Source organism: Brienomyrus brachyistius, chromosome 1 (genome assembly GCF_023856365.1).
Source record: "Brienomyrus brachyistius isolate T26 chromosome 1, BBRACH_0.4, whole genome shotgun sequence".
Classification (NCBI taxonomy): Eukaryota; Metazoa; Chordata; class Actinopteri; order Osteoglossiformes; family Mormyridae; genus Brienomyrus; species Brienomyrus brachyistius.
Window position 1 is genome coordinate 10,335,584 of NC_064533.1, and position 13,081 is coordinate 10,348,664.

A 13,081-nucleotide genomic window follows, 5' to 3' on the forward strand; every position below is an offset into this window, starting at 1 on the left:
TGCCCCAAGTCACAATGCACCAGACCCCAATAGTTCCCTCTGCAGGTAGTGGGCCCACGGGATGGTGGACCCATGCACCTCTTTCAGGTTTTGCATTTACACTTGCTCCAAACATCGCCAAAGTATCATTACAGCAATGTCCAAATGCAGTCAGCATCTCCACTAGGCATAAATAACTCTAGAAGAGAGAAAGAAAACAACAGAGGGCAGGCCTGTGTGCCCAAAAGGTGAGGGCAGGCCCACGTGTCCAAGATGTGAGGACAGAGGACAGGCCTGTGTGCCTGAAAAGTGAGGGCAGGCCCACGTGCCCAAAATGTGAGGACAGAGGGCAGGCCTGTGTACCTGAAAGGTGAGGACAGAGGGCAAGCCTGTGTGTCTGAAGGGTGAGGGCAGAGGGCAGTGCTGTGTGCCCAAAAGGTGAGGGCAGGCCCACGTGCCCAAAATGTGAGGACAGAGGGCAGGCCTGTGTGCCTGAAAGGTGAAGACAGAGCAGGCCTGTGTGTCTGAAAGGTGAGGACAGAGGGAAGACCTGTGTGCCCGAAAGGTGAGAACAGAAGGCAGGCCTGTGTGCCTGAAAGGTGAGGACAGAGGGCAGGTCTGTGTGCCTGAAAGGTGAGGACAGAGGGCAGGTCTGTGTGCCTGAAAGGTGAGGACAGAGGGCAGGTCTGTGTGCCCGAAAAGTGAGGACAGAGGGCAGGTCTGTGTGCCTGAAAGGTGAAGACAGAGGGCAGGGGAAGCAGAGAGGAGTTAAACAGAGCACTGGATGGGAGACCTTCAGATTCTACTCCTATGCTATCACTGAGCTGAACTCTCTGAAACACTGCCCCCTTCACTTTGACACCCCCCCCCCACCCCATAGAGCCCCAACTGTCAGGTAGAAAAATATCTGTCATGTGACTGTGTCCCATGCAATGCTACCTATCATGTGCAATAATGCCTGTTCATAAACTCAGTTGACATATTTTTATTCTTATTTTATTGTAATGTAGGGCACATTCTACTTATTATGCAGCACATTTTAATTTGCTTTTTAAATGTCTTTCTGTTTTGTGGCTTTTTAGCACCAACCATTCCAAGTGATGCATAAGAAATTCTACTCTCTTTTCTCAGGAGGAAGAAGACTAAAAGAGAGGAACATTCATAGGTTACAGAGAAGGTATGAGGGAAATCCACAATACACACAACGCAATACAAATAAAAACCACTGATGTTTTCTGTGCATAATGAAATGGTTAATCCACAGCACAGTATCGGGTCACATCCTGCACATCTTCTGTGCAGTGAAGATGCCCCACATTTGAGGAACTTACAGATGGAAAAGCAGACAGATCCACAAGAGCAGCAGCAGAAAACAGAAAGAGATAGAGAGATAGGCAGACAGATGGAGAGACAGACAGAGAGACTGTCAGGTAAACAAAGATACAGACAGACAGACAGACAGAGACAGGCGGGCAGAGAGGCAGACAGACAGACAAACAGAGAGACAAAGAGAGAAGCAGACAAGCAGACAGAAACAAAGAGATAGACAGGCAGACAGACAGACAGACAGACAGGTAAGCAGACAGACAAAGAGACAGACAGAGACAGGTGGGCAGACTGAGATAGAGACAGACAGAGAGAAAAGCAGAGACAGGCAGAGAGAGACAGGCAGGCAGAGAGACAGGCAGATAGAGACAGGCAGGCAGAGAGACAGGCAGATAGAGACAGGCAGGCAGAGAGACAGGCAGATAGAGAGACAGGCAGGCAGAGAGACAGGCAGATAGAGACAGGCAGGCAGAGAGACAGGCAGATAGAGACAGGCAGGCAGAGAGACAGGCAGATAGAGACAGGCAGGCAGAGAGACAGGCATGTACCACATTGTAGCTATCATGAGGTCTTCTCTGGCCTCGACTGCCTGCTCTGTCTTCACCAGGAGATTTTCATGTTCAGTAGGCAGTTTTCATACAGACAGTTTTAAGAACATAATAATGCTATAATCATGTTACATGTATGTATCGCCTTTCACAAACCCAATGTCGCTTTACAAAAAAAAGGGAAAAAAATATCAAGCAGTAGAGAGTAATGTTCATTAAACAGGAAAGTATTAAGTCAGAAAGTAAAGAACAGTCATGGAGAGACTGAGGAAGATATTTCCAGAGTTTGGGGGGGGGGGGTGCAGACAGCAATGGCTCAGCTGGCGAATGAGGATGGGAGACCTCCTCATGGTCTCACACAACATGAAGATCAGGCATGCAAGCACAACAACCACTCTTCAGCACTCGGCTGATAAACACTTACTTCTTAGGCAAATTAATTCTGCTGGACGTTTCGCTTGCATACATAATAGGTTTCTGTCTTAGAGACACATCAGTAATTTAACTTTGAACTCTAATTTATTTTACATTTATTAGAGATCTAGATGGTTAGCAAAGCAATTTACATTTACTACCTCAGATTACTTCTGGTCATGTGACCAGGCCCAGCCTCAGCATTTTTCATTAATTAATTAAGCGTAATTAGTATGGAGATAACCTGACTTGGTGACATGATTGATGATAAGCTCCACCCTGCCTGTGTGGATGTGCATCTTCTCCCCGCAGTGTCTGTGCCCTGTGATGAACTGGCATCGGACCCAGGCTGTGTCCTTGTCCTATGCCCTGGGAGACCCCAGCGACTCAGATCAGGAGAAGCTTGGGGAGCATGGTGTCATGGCTGTAAGACGTCAAGCTGTAAGTGGCCAGGGCAGGTTCACATTGTGTGTGTTTGATTAAGAGAACATGCATTGGTCATGGTGAAAGAAATCAGAAAAAAATATTTATAAATTAGAACAAATTTGTGTTCAAGTGGCATAACCAGAAATGCAAAGAAATTAACAACAGTAATGTTAAATATACATTACTGTGCGTGGGTGCGTGCGTGTGTGTGTGTGAGGTGGAGAGCACCTGGTGATCACCATCAAATGATTTGTAGGTCTGTAATTTTCTTCTGTTTTCCTCTATTCGTTTATTTTTAAAGCAGGCAATCAAAAATGTTTGCTTTGCTATAATTACACTAAAATGGCTAGCTAACTAATTTGTAAGTTAAATAGCGAATTATAACTAGCTGAGAAGGTGACGAATTTATTTACGACACACGATGCAACACGTTTGATTGGATGGAACTGTACGGCGTTTGCACAGACGTTGTAGGATTCCCAATTCATTCATGGGATTTAAAATGACGCTTGTTACAAAGACTCGCCACAGTGAACATGCAACAGGGCAAAATCCAGTCCCACCGTACAACATCTGTAGTTAGATAATAAAGAAACGCTGCATTTATGTGCCCTCTGCTGGCCAAACTGTGTCACTGCATGACAAACAGGAGAGATTGCTCAACATTCCATCCATCCATATAATAATAATAATAATAATAATAATACAAAAACATGTCTAAATGATATGGGGCGGGCAGACAGGGAGTGAATTAATCCTGAATGATCAAATGTACAGAAAGCACAATGATAAATACCAGTTCAGTGATTTCCACTGTAGCACTGGGTTGATGATTTCCTGCTGAAATCAGACACTGTAAATCAACTGTGTGTGAGCTGGCAAGATCGCATTAACTTTTATACATAACATAAGCAGTAGGATTTACTACAAGCTGTTCTTTAACTTGTAAAACAGTGAGGAACAGCAACAACCGGTAGATGTCCTTCAGCCCTGTAATCACGTACTTATTGGTCTATTATGTTTTCAGCACATTCATTTTTCATTTTTCTTTCGCACAGTGTGAAAGGTTTATTTTATAATGATATTAGTTAATTAATATATTATAGGCCTATATTTTTTCATCTTCGTTATATGTGAAAATTCCCTCGCGTGGACAGAATTCCCACATGGTTGATTTTCTGAAGCGGACAATTAGGTTACGAAGCTGGCGGTGAACTTTCCAGTTTTCTTTCCAGTTAAGTCTCAGACTCACTATAAAATACTGCTGTTAACCTATAAAGCACTGAATGGCCTTACACCAGAATACCTTAGTGACCTGCTGACCTCTTACAACCCTCCACGCTTGCTTCGTTCTCAAGGCGCAGGATGTCTGTTAGTACCTACAGTAGAAATAGCTACGGCAGGCTGCAGAGCTTTCTCCTATAGAGCTCCTCAGCTGTGGAATGGTCTCCACCGGATGTGCGGCTCTCAGGCTCACTCTCTATATTCAAGTCTAGACTAAAAACATACTTATTCAGTCTAGCCCAGCGTTTCTCGAACTATGGACCGCAGACTGATGCCGGTCCATGAGAGGGTTCCTGCCAGTCCGTGGGAAGGTTCCTGCCGGTCCGCCGAGCCTCGCTTCTGCACCAATCAAAATTCAGTCAGATCAGGTCAGGTATTATAATAATAACAATAATAATAATAATAATAATAGTAATACTATCTACCTACCTACCTACCTACCTACCTACCTACCTACCTACCCACCCACGCACGCACGCACGCACGCACGCACGCACGCATCTGCGGGGTGGGGGCGGTCCTTTATTCAGGGCCCTGCAGCCCCAAAGCCTGACATGACTGGTCCCCAGGACAAATAAGTTTGAGAAACGTTGGTCTAGGGACTCTAGTTCTAGCTCTAGCTAATTCCTCACCCCCAGTTAGGCCTACAGTGTGAGATGTAGAGCTGGGTGGGGATGAATGTCATTGGCTTTAGATAAACTGGACTGTCAGTGCTGTCACTCTAGCTTCACAATCCCTTGTGGAATTGGAGTGCTGACATTTCAGGGACTCCCCATGCCTGCGTTCCCACTTGCCTCTCCCTCCTACTTATGCTGCCATAGCCATATCTGCCGGAGCTTGCACATTGCACTTCATATTGCACTCACCTAGCTGTTAGCACTGCCTATAGTCTCCCCTGCTTTGACTAATTGCACATTTTATTTCCCTATATAATCCTATGATTTGGACAATGTGACTTGGCACTTAACTATCTATCCTATTTTACTCTCCCTGCCGGCCCCAGGAGGTTGGGCTCCCCCTTTGAGTCTGGTGCCTCCGAAGGTTTCTTCCTTCTAGGGAGTTTTTCCTTGCCACTGTCGCCTATGGCTTACGCACTGGGGGCTTTGGGTGGGGATGCTGTAAAGTGCTTTGAGACAATGTAATGTTGTGATATACAAAAATAAATTTGTTGTTGTCGAACTTGAAGATTTTGAAAACCAAGGACTTTGCGGTCCTTTAAAATGAGCGCGATTAGTCTCTGTTTCTCGGTTTTTTCTCTAGTTCTGAGACAATTGATACGTTTGTGTTTTCATACAGCGCATGTGCATATAGACAGGATCCAGCATAGTGCCGGTCCGTAATAACGTTATCAAACATACGCGGCGTTCAGCGTATCGACCTCGTTTCCTGTGATGATGATGACGATGATGATGACGATGAAGAGGCACCCGCCGCAGCGCTACACCAGGCTGACGCTTGAGCGCAGAACCGCACGTGGGAATCAGCGCCGCCCGCAGGCTACACGACGTGCGGTACGAAGCGGCGCCGCACCGGCTTTCAAAGAACCACTGTTAAACTGTAGGACAAAGAAATATTATGTATTTTTAACATAACAAAAACATACTTTTAAAAACAAGCAGTGTGTTATTTCTTTTTTACTCCCGTTTCTTGTAATCCATACAATTATTGTAACCAAAATTTACAGCTCTGGTGTAGTGAAACGCTGTGCTGTTTTTTAAAATCACCTTTTTGAAATAATTCTCACAAAATAGATGATTATAATGAAGCTCAGCTTGGGATTGTTTGTGTACACATGGAGTTTACAGTGTATGACCGCTGCAAAACTAATTTGACAGTTCTGTTGTGCCAGATAAGATTATTAATCGTTATTTTGAGTCGCAAACTTGTCAAGATTCTCATTCCGCTTGTGACTAGGGAGGGCGCTTAGGACGATTCCAAGGGCCATTCGGAACATAATTGGACTGGCTGGGGGGGGGGGGCTGACATTATGTACTTTCATGGGGCCCAAAACCTCTATCCGTGACTGTCCAGTGCGTCAAAAAGTGTCTGAAAATCAAGGTTAGGGTCACTGTCCCACATTAGGTGAATGTTTGTCAACACGGCTGAACCAAACAAAATATCTGCCGCTGTTTCAACGCTGAACTAAATCTTTCATCAAATAACTAATGTAGTTTAAAGTATTCCGTTTGATTACTGATTTACCCCCATTCAAACTATGCTTAAGTACATCTGCTAAAAGCTAAGAGTGGTTAATGTAAATTTTCAACCTGATGTATTTTTACGAGATAAACATGCTACTGTGCAAATAAACGCGCGATTTTATGCTTGGTGTCTTAAGTGTTCAGCCAGAGGGCCTTACGAGAGAAACAGGGTAATCTGTATGTGTATGTGAGCCATACAGAATGAAGATATGGCTGTGGACGAAGAGTCAGCTTTTAGAAGGTAAAGTAGCGGATCTCCTTTACCTTTCCTGCGATCCACTGACGGTACATCGTGTGAAGCCCAGAATATCGTCTATCTGCATAGTGGGAAATCCGTTCATATGAACTGCACATGCAAACCACTATTTGTCCTGTGCAAATTTACAGATCTTTGATATTCCAGTGACGCATTTACAGTGCCCAGAAAAAAATACAAAATAGTATCTATGCTTAAATTTATTAGAGAAACACAGTCCCTTTCAGTACAAAAATAAATGTCAGAATCTGAAGGCAGAACATTATCTAGTGCCATATATGATACATAAGCAAGTATATGGATTTATTTGTCTGCTGTGCGTTTATAGTTTATTAAACAGCCACCAAAATCGATTTTTACAAAGTTTTAAAACTGAGTTAATATACACACGTAATGCGTCATCAACAGTATCATGATCACAAAGTGAATAAATGCATTTTAGACAGCATTAAACAGTGTGGCATTTTTAATGTTCAGATGTCTTTTCAGCAATTAAGCATCTTCACAAACATTAAGTCAACCGATCGTCATTGGCGTAAGCACTGTGAAATTTAAGGGGTTTATTGGATTTAAGCTTCTAAGCCTCCTTGACCATTAAAATAACGTGCTGTTTACATCCAGAGGGAAAACAGACCGGTATAAATCAGATTGTTAAAGCTGTAAATAAAATCCACAGGACACGGGGTATCTGCTGATTTGAAGTGGTACGTATTTATACATTATAAATGGCAACGCATTCATTATTTGCACATATAGCAGGTACAGTAATCCTTATGCTTCAGTAGTCCTGCGGGTTTCTTTCTTTTTTTATCACCAGACTCATATTATGTCCGGAAAATAGACACTTAACACGTATTGAGGATATGTTCTGAGCACATGGACTCAGCATAACAAAACGGATAGATACACACCGCCGGTGGGGCTGGGACTTCACTTTCTTTTCCCGATTTGTGCCATGAGACGCGCGTTGTCTGCCGCCTTGGCGCGGAGGCTCTTGGCTTTGGCGATGTTGAAAAGGATGTTCATGATGTTGGTCGGCACGTCCAGGGAGAGAGTGAACTTGGCTTGTCGGTCGCTCTTGGCGCTGTTCTGGTACATCTTACCCCTCAGCTGCGTCTGGCTCAGGTACCTGTAGCTAGAAGCAGGAAACGTCCTTTTCTCCCGACTCTCGGCAGAAGGCGGCCAGTACCCGGGCAGGTAGAGAAAGCCCCGAGCGTCCGGCAGCGAGTCCCGGGACAGGTCGCCCTTTTTAGTCCCCGAAAGGACGTCGTTGTCGCACAGGAGGCTGGAGTCGCTGTCGTAGAGCCTGAAGCAGAGGCCGTAGGTGGGGGCACACAGGACGGCGAGCATCACCAGCGCTTTCAGGTGCAGCAGCATGATATCTGCATGGATGGATGGATGGATGGATGGATGGATGGATGGATGGATGGATGGAAAGACGACATTGCGATTTAGATGGCTTACAGCGCGCAATGCCACAAAACAATTTCCTTTGATTGGACTAATAAATAATAAAGTTTGCATACCATTTGTGAAATTATGGAAAATAAATGTAAACCTCAAAGTAAACAATCTGATTATCCGAATATACCCAGGAAACCCAAACTGTCCTGGTAACTCCGCGCCTAATGCTGGTGTGGCTTGGTTTTGATCATTTCTCCGTTTTCCGCACGACTCATGTTTATCTGAAAATGCGGGTATTAACCGTGAACCTTTATGGTTTAATAGCCTTTGCGTACTACTCGTGCGACACGGCGGAAATAAAATGCATGGAGCGCAGATGACGCCCTAGGTGAGTGGATTTGGGCCATCTGCTCCATCATCAGAGCCGCCCCAGCTCCGGAGCCACAGCCGCGCCGGTACCCGGACAGGACGGGGCCGTGTGAACCCGGCAAGGGCAAGAGAAGCAGAGCGTCCTGGGAGCCTCGCACGGAAATGTCCCCATGCGACGGATGATCCATATTTATCAAATATGTTACAAATATTACAGACCCGTATGTAAGAGCGTGTCACACGTGTGAAAACGTCCTGTTATAAAGTGCCGGTAATGTAACCAGTGCGGTCGGAATTAAGCTTTAACCAGAAATGCGGAGCTACACAATGCCCTCTGATGCAAACTTTTTAAAGTATTTATTAAACGATCTTAGTAAATACATTTACAGAAGCATGCAAACCCAAGTAATTGTGGGTGTAATTTAGACGTGTAATTTAGCTTTAAAAATTAAGAATATCTTTTTTTATCGGCTAAAGCAAAATTTCAATTCCTGATACACTAAGGTACTGTAGGCTGTACATAAGAAAAAGAATAAATACACATTTTAAATTAAATACATTCCAGACCGTTAAAGAATGTCAAAAAGTTCTATAAATGACATCATAATATATGCTGATCAGAAACAAATCTTACCCGGTTGTTGGAGTTTACGTAGATGATGCCACTTGTGATGCAGCCCAGAGTAAAGATAAAAGGAGAAAAAGAATATAAAAGTTTGCTTTATACCTTTTGTTTGAAGAACTTACTCTATAGTTTGTTTGTCCGTCTTCACCCCCGTACTATATAACCTCTCCGATTACGCGAATGAATCGTAATTCCACACGATGCAGTTCGGTGACTCAATGAAACGCGACGTGCACCGGCGTCACGCGCCTGACACGCTTTTAAAACCATCGGATCGCATCCAGAATCGCGCAGCATCGCAAAGCCGCTGCCGATGTCTTGCCTCCCCCTCCGCGTAGCTGAGCGGCGGGAGACCCCGAGACGAAGCACCGCAGGCAGCTCCCACGTGTGTCCGCAGAAACGTACTTGGTGTGGTTAACCCCGCCGTGCATATGTGCGCAAAGCAGCTCCATGCGCGCATCTCCATGCCGGTGTAACCGCGTTGTGTCATTTTACTCATAGCTTCAGAATATGTCTTTAAACATTTTTTCAGATTCAGTAGAATTTATGAATTTCTATAATAATACTAGGATAATCAACACATTTAATAACTAATTGCTTAAACTCCAATTTCACAACTTATAAGTCTCTTTTGCGAGGGAATCTTACTTTCGGGACTCTTGGTCAGTATTCCGCAGTAGGAGAGTGGCTATATTAGAGGTTGGTGTGCTTTTCGTTTTTTTCCCAGTTTTATTTTATTATTTTCCGCGAAACAAAAAAGAAAGCAACGGGGACACTTGCAGGAATTAAATCTAGCCTAATTAAAAAATATCCCAGGACCAATGCTCGCCATATCACCAAAAATAACAGTATTGATTATAAGTGAACTGGTGTAAACAGATCTGTCAGTTACATAACCGAGAAGCGGTGAGTCATTTCCTTACGTAAATTTAATAACACCTGTATGACGACCTCAATGATTTCATTTGAAGCACTACGAAAGCTTCACATTTTGGTCGGTATAGACTCATTGAGGTTGTGACTGAAACGTTGCAGGTTCGAGACCCAGGATAGATAGATGCTGCTGTTGTGAAACCCTTAATGCCATGGCGCTCAGTAACCTAGACTGTGTCTGCTACCCAACTTTATGACATGAGACTAAATATCTGGGTCAACATTTTCCAGCTCAGCTAGAGGTCCCATCACAGAACATCTCTTCTGATTGTGTGGTCCATCACATGGTCCTACAGAAAGTCACCATGATGGAGCTCTTCCCTCACAACATGTACGATACAGCCTCTGTTCCTTCATCTGCAGTATCGGTGCCTCCGTGCTGCCCCCTGCTGCACGGGCATATGTACTGCAATGGGGCAGGGATAGTACCCCAGCTGGAAATCACAGTGCAGCCAAGTTTCACTGTGCCCAATTTGTGTGATTCCGAAAGAGACGGGAGGACAGATGAAGAGGACAAAGGTGGATATTTCATTATTAAAAACGTGACTCTCTGCACCACACAAGTCTGGGGGGCCGACAGACTCTGACCAGGCTGCTGATTAGGCGTGAGGATGGGGGGGATGAGGGGGGCGATGACTTCACTTCTCATGGTCGGAGCGAAATAAGCAGGTCCTCAATCAGCCACTTCACTTCAGATGTAAACACAGAAAAGGGGCTTTTTACTATTTATACCATTTAAATAATTTCTCATTTTCGGTAGTATTACACAATAAGGTCAAAGAATCACCACGATGGAATATCTTTAAAAATACATTATTTTTAAAAGGTACAAAATCACTTTTTATTTCTTGGTTTTACAAATCTTTTCAAACAAGACAGTTCTGGCTAAAAAACAACATTCAAATGGTGAGTTTGGTTATTTACACTCATAACCTTTAAAACAGTTTAGTGATAGCAAATAACACAAATATAACCTGTTATTCTATGTAAATCAGAATGCTTTGTGTTGTTCAGTGGTCAGTTTGTGTTGAACCTTCACATAAGGGGGTAATTAACACTGTTTATGGCATCGGTGACACTCATCATTCACAGGATATGAGTTGTGAGTGACACCACTGTCTGACAGTTCTCACACTGGCCACTAGGGGAACTGACAAGCTGCAACTTTTAAGCTAATCACGTCCCATATGGTTCAGCCCCCTTATCTGACAATGAAAACCAGCAAAAAGCCTACAGCTGCTGCTGGGTCATCATCTCTCCGTGACTAGCTTCTCTTCTGCTGGTTCCTGCCCTGTGGTCATCTCTACCCCACCACACCGCTTCTCGCACTCCAGCTTGGTGGAGAATCGGTTGCGGGTCCCACCACAGCCCCCGTAGACAAATGGCCGGCACTCCCCCGAGCCTGCATGATGATACCAAAGCAGACGGTACTCTGTGCATGACCCCTCACACATGGGTGCCTGGCAGGGGTCGGAGGTCAGATCTGCGTGAAAGGAATGGAACCAGGACAGGAGTTAGATGTGGTGCAAAGAGAAAGAGGCTGGAGATGGATCCAGGCAAACGGGACACAACAAAGAGACCAAAAGATAAACAAGAAAGTGAGTGATTTACCAGCTTCCCTCACCCTGTAGCCCGTTTATTGTGTATAGCGTGTAGTGCGCATGCATCAACTAGCATGCAGCCTGTTCAGTTGTTCCTGCCTTTTTTCCATACTTTTTCCATCTTTTTACATAATTTCCTCAGGGATCAATGAAGTATTCTGAATCTGAATAAGGCCCAAACACCACAGTGTTCAGTGATGTGGGGTAGGTGGAATGTCACATGATTCAGCAAAGTCATGTGGGAGGTCAGACAATCGTGTGGAGTCAGGTGGGAGGTCAGGTGATTGTGTGGAGTCAGGTGGGAGGTCAGACAATCGTGTGGAGTCAGGTGGGAGGTCAGGTGATTGTGTGGAGTCAGGTGGGAGGTCAGACAATCGTGTGGAGTCTGGTGGGAGGTCAGGTGATCGTGTGGAGTCAGGTGGGAGGTCAGGTGATTGTATGGAGTCAGGTGGGAGGTCAGGTGATTGTAGGGAGTCAGGTGGAAGGGTAAGATGAACGTGTGGAATCAGGTGGGAGGGTCAGGTGATCGTGTGGAGTCAGGTGGGAGGTCAGGTGATTGTATGGAGTCAGGTGGGAGGGTCAGGTGATCGTGTGGAGTCAGGTGGGAGGTCAGGTGATTGTGTGGAGTCAGGTGGGAGGGTCAGGTGATCGTGTGGAGTCAGGTGGGAGGTCAGGTGATTGTATGGAGTCAGGTGGGAGGGTAAGATGATCGTGTGGAATCAGGTGGGAGGTCAGGTGATTGTATGGAGTCAGGTGGGAGGTCAGGTGATTGTAGGGAGTCAGGTGGAAGGGTAAGATGAACGTGTGGAATCAGGTGGGAGGGTCAGGTGATCGTGTGGAGTCAGGTGGGAGGTCAGGTGATTGTATGGAGTCAGGTGGGAGGTCAGGTGATCGTGTGGAGTCAGGTGGGAGGTCAGGTGATTGTGTGGAGTCAGGTGGAAGGTCAGGTGATTGTGTGGAGTCAGGTGGGAGGTCAGGTGATTGTATGGAGTCAGGTGGGAGGGTAAGATGATCGTGTGGAATCAGGTGGGAGGGTCAGGTGATTGTGTGGAGTCAGGTGGGAGGTCAGGTGATTGTATGGAGTCAGGTGGGAGGGTCAGGTGATTGTGTGGAATCAGGTGGGAGGGTCAGGTGATTGTGTGGAGTCAGGTGGGAGGTCAGGTGATTGTGTGGAGTCAGGTGGAAGGTCAGGTGATTGTGTGGAGTCAGGTGGGAGGTCAGGTGATTGTGTGGAGTCAGGTGGGAGGTCAGACAATCCTGTGGAGTCAGGTGGGAGGTCAGGTGATTGTATGGAGTCAGGTGGGAGGTCAGGTGATTGATTGTGTGGAGTCAGGTGGGAGGTCAGGTGATTGTGTGGAGTCAGGTGGGAGGTCAGGTGATTGTGTGGAGTCAGGTGGGAGGTCAGGTGATCGTGTGGAGTCAGGTGGGAGGTCAGGTGATCGTGTGGAGTCAGGTGGGAGGTCAGGTGATCGTGTGGAGTCAGGTGGGAGGTCAGGTGATCGTGTAGAGTCAGGTGGGAGGTCAGGTGATCGTGTGGAGTCAGGTGGGAGGTCAGGTGATGGTGTGGAGTCAGGTGGGAGGTCAGGTGATGGTGTGGAGTCAGGTGGGAGGTCAGGTGATTGATTGTGTGGAGTCAGGTGGGAGGTCAGGTGATTGTGTGGAGTCAGGTGGGAGGTCAGGTGATCGTGTGGAATCAGGTGGGAGGTCAGGTGATT

At 45.7% G+C, this 13,081-nt stretch overlaps 2 protein-coding genes and 1 long non-coding RNA gene across 6 annotated transcripts in view; 1 reads left to right on the forward strand and 2 right to left on the reverse strand.

Moving 5' to 3' along the window:
- Positions 1-896: 896 nt before the first annotated feature.
- Positions 897-6,383, forward strand: LOC125745989 (uncharacterized). The gene is made up of 3 exons (XR_007398821.1): positions 897-1,156; positions 2,580-2,708; positions 5,274-6,383. It is a non-coding gene; the product is annotated as an uncharacterized LOC125745989 (long non-coding RNA).
- A 250-nt stretch (positions 6,384-6,633) lies between these two features.
- On the reverse strand, positions 6,634-9,211 carry ucn3l (urocortin 3, like). Its single transcript, XM_049019329.1, has 2 exons — positions 8,842-9,211; positions 6,634-7,816 (listed from the first exon to the last, which is right to left on the reverse strand). Exon 2 carries the CDS (start codon positions 7,809-7,811, stop codon positions 7,365-7,367), a length of 447 nt encoding a protein of 148 aa, XP_048875286.1. The 5' UTR covers positions 7,812-7,816; positions 8,842-9,211; the 3' UTR covers positions 6,634-7,364.
- A 1,367-nt stretch (positions 9,212-10,578) lies between these two features.
- col7a1l (collagen type VII alpha 1-like) overlaps positions 10,579-13,081 on the reverse strand; it is a 62,307-nt gene continuing 59,804 nt past the window's right edge. For all 4 annotated transcript variants that reach the window (XM_049019169.1, XM_049019186.1, XM_049019179.1 and 1 more), the window contains one exon: positions 10,579-11,248. In XM_049019169.1, coding sequence (XP_048875126.1) covers positions 11,016-11,248 — 233 coding nt within the window. In that variant the 3' untranslated portion in view covers positions 10,579-11,015. The remainder of the gene's footprint in view (positions 11,249-13,081) is intronic.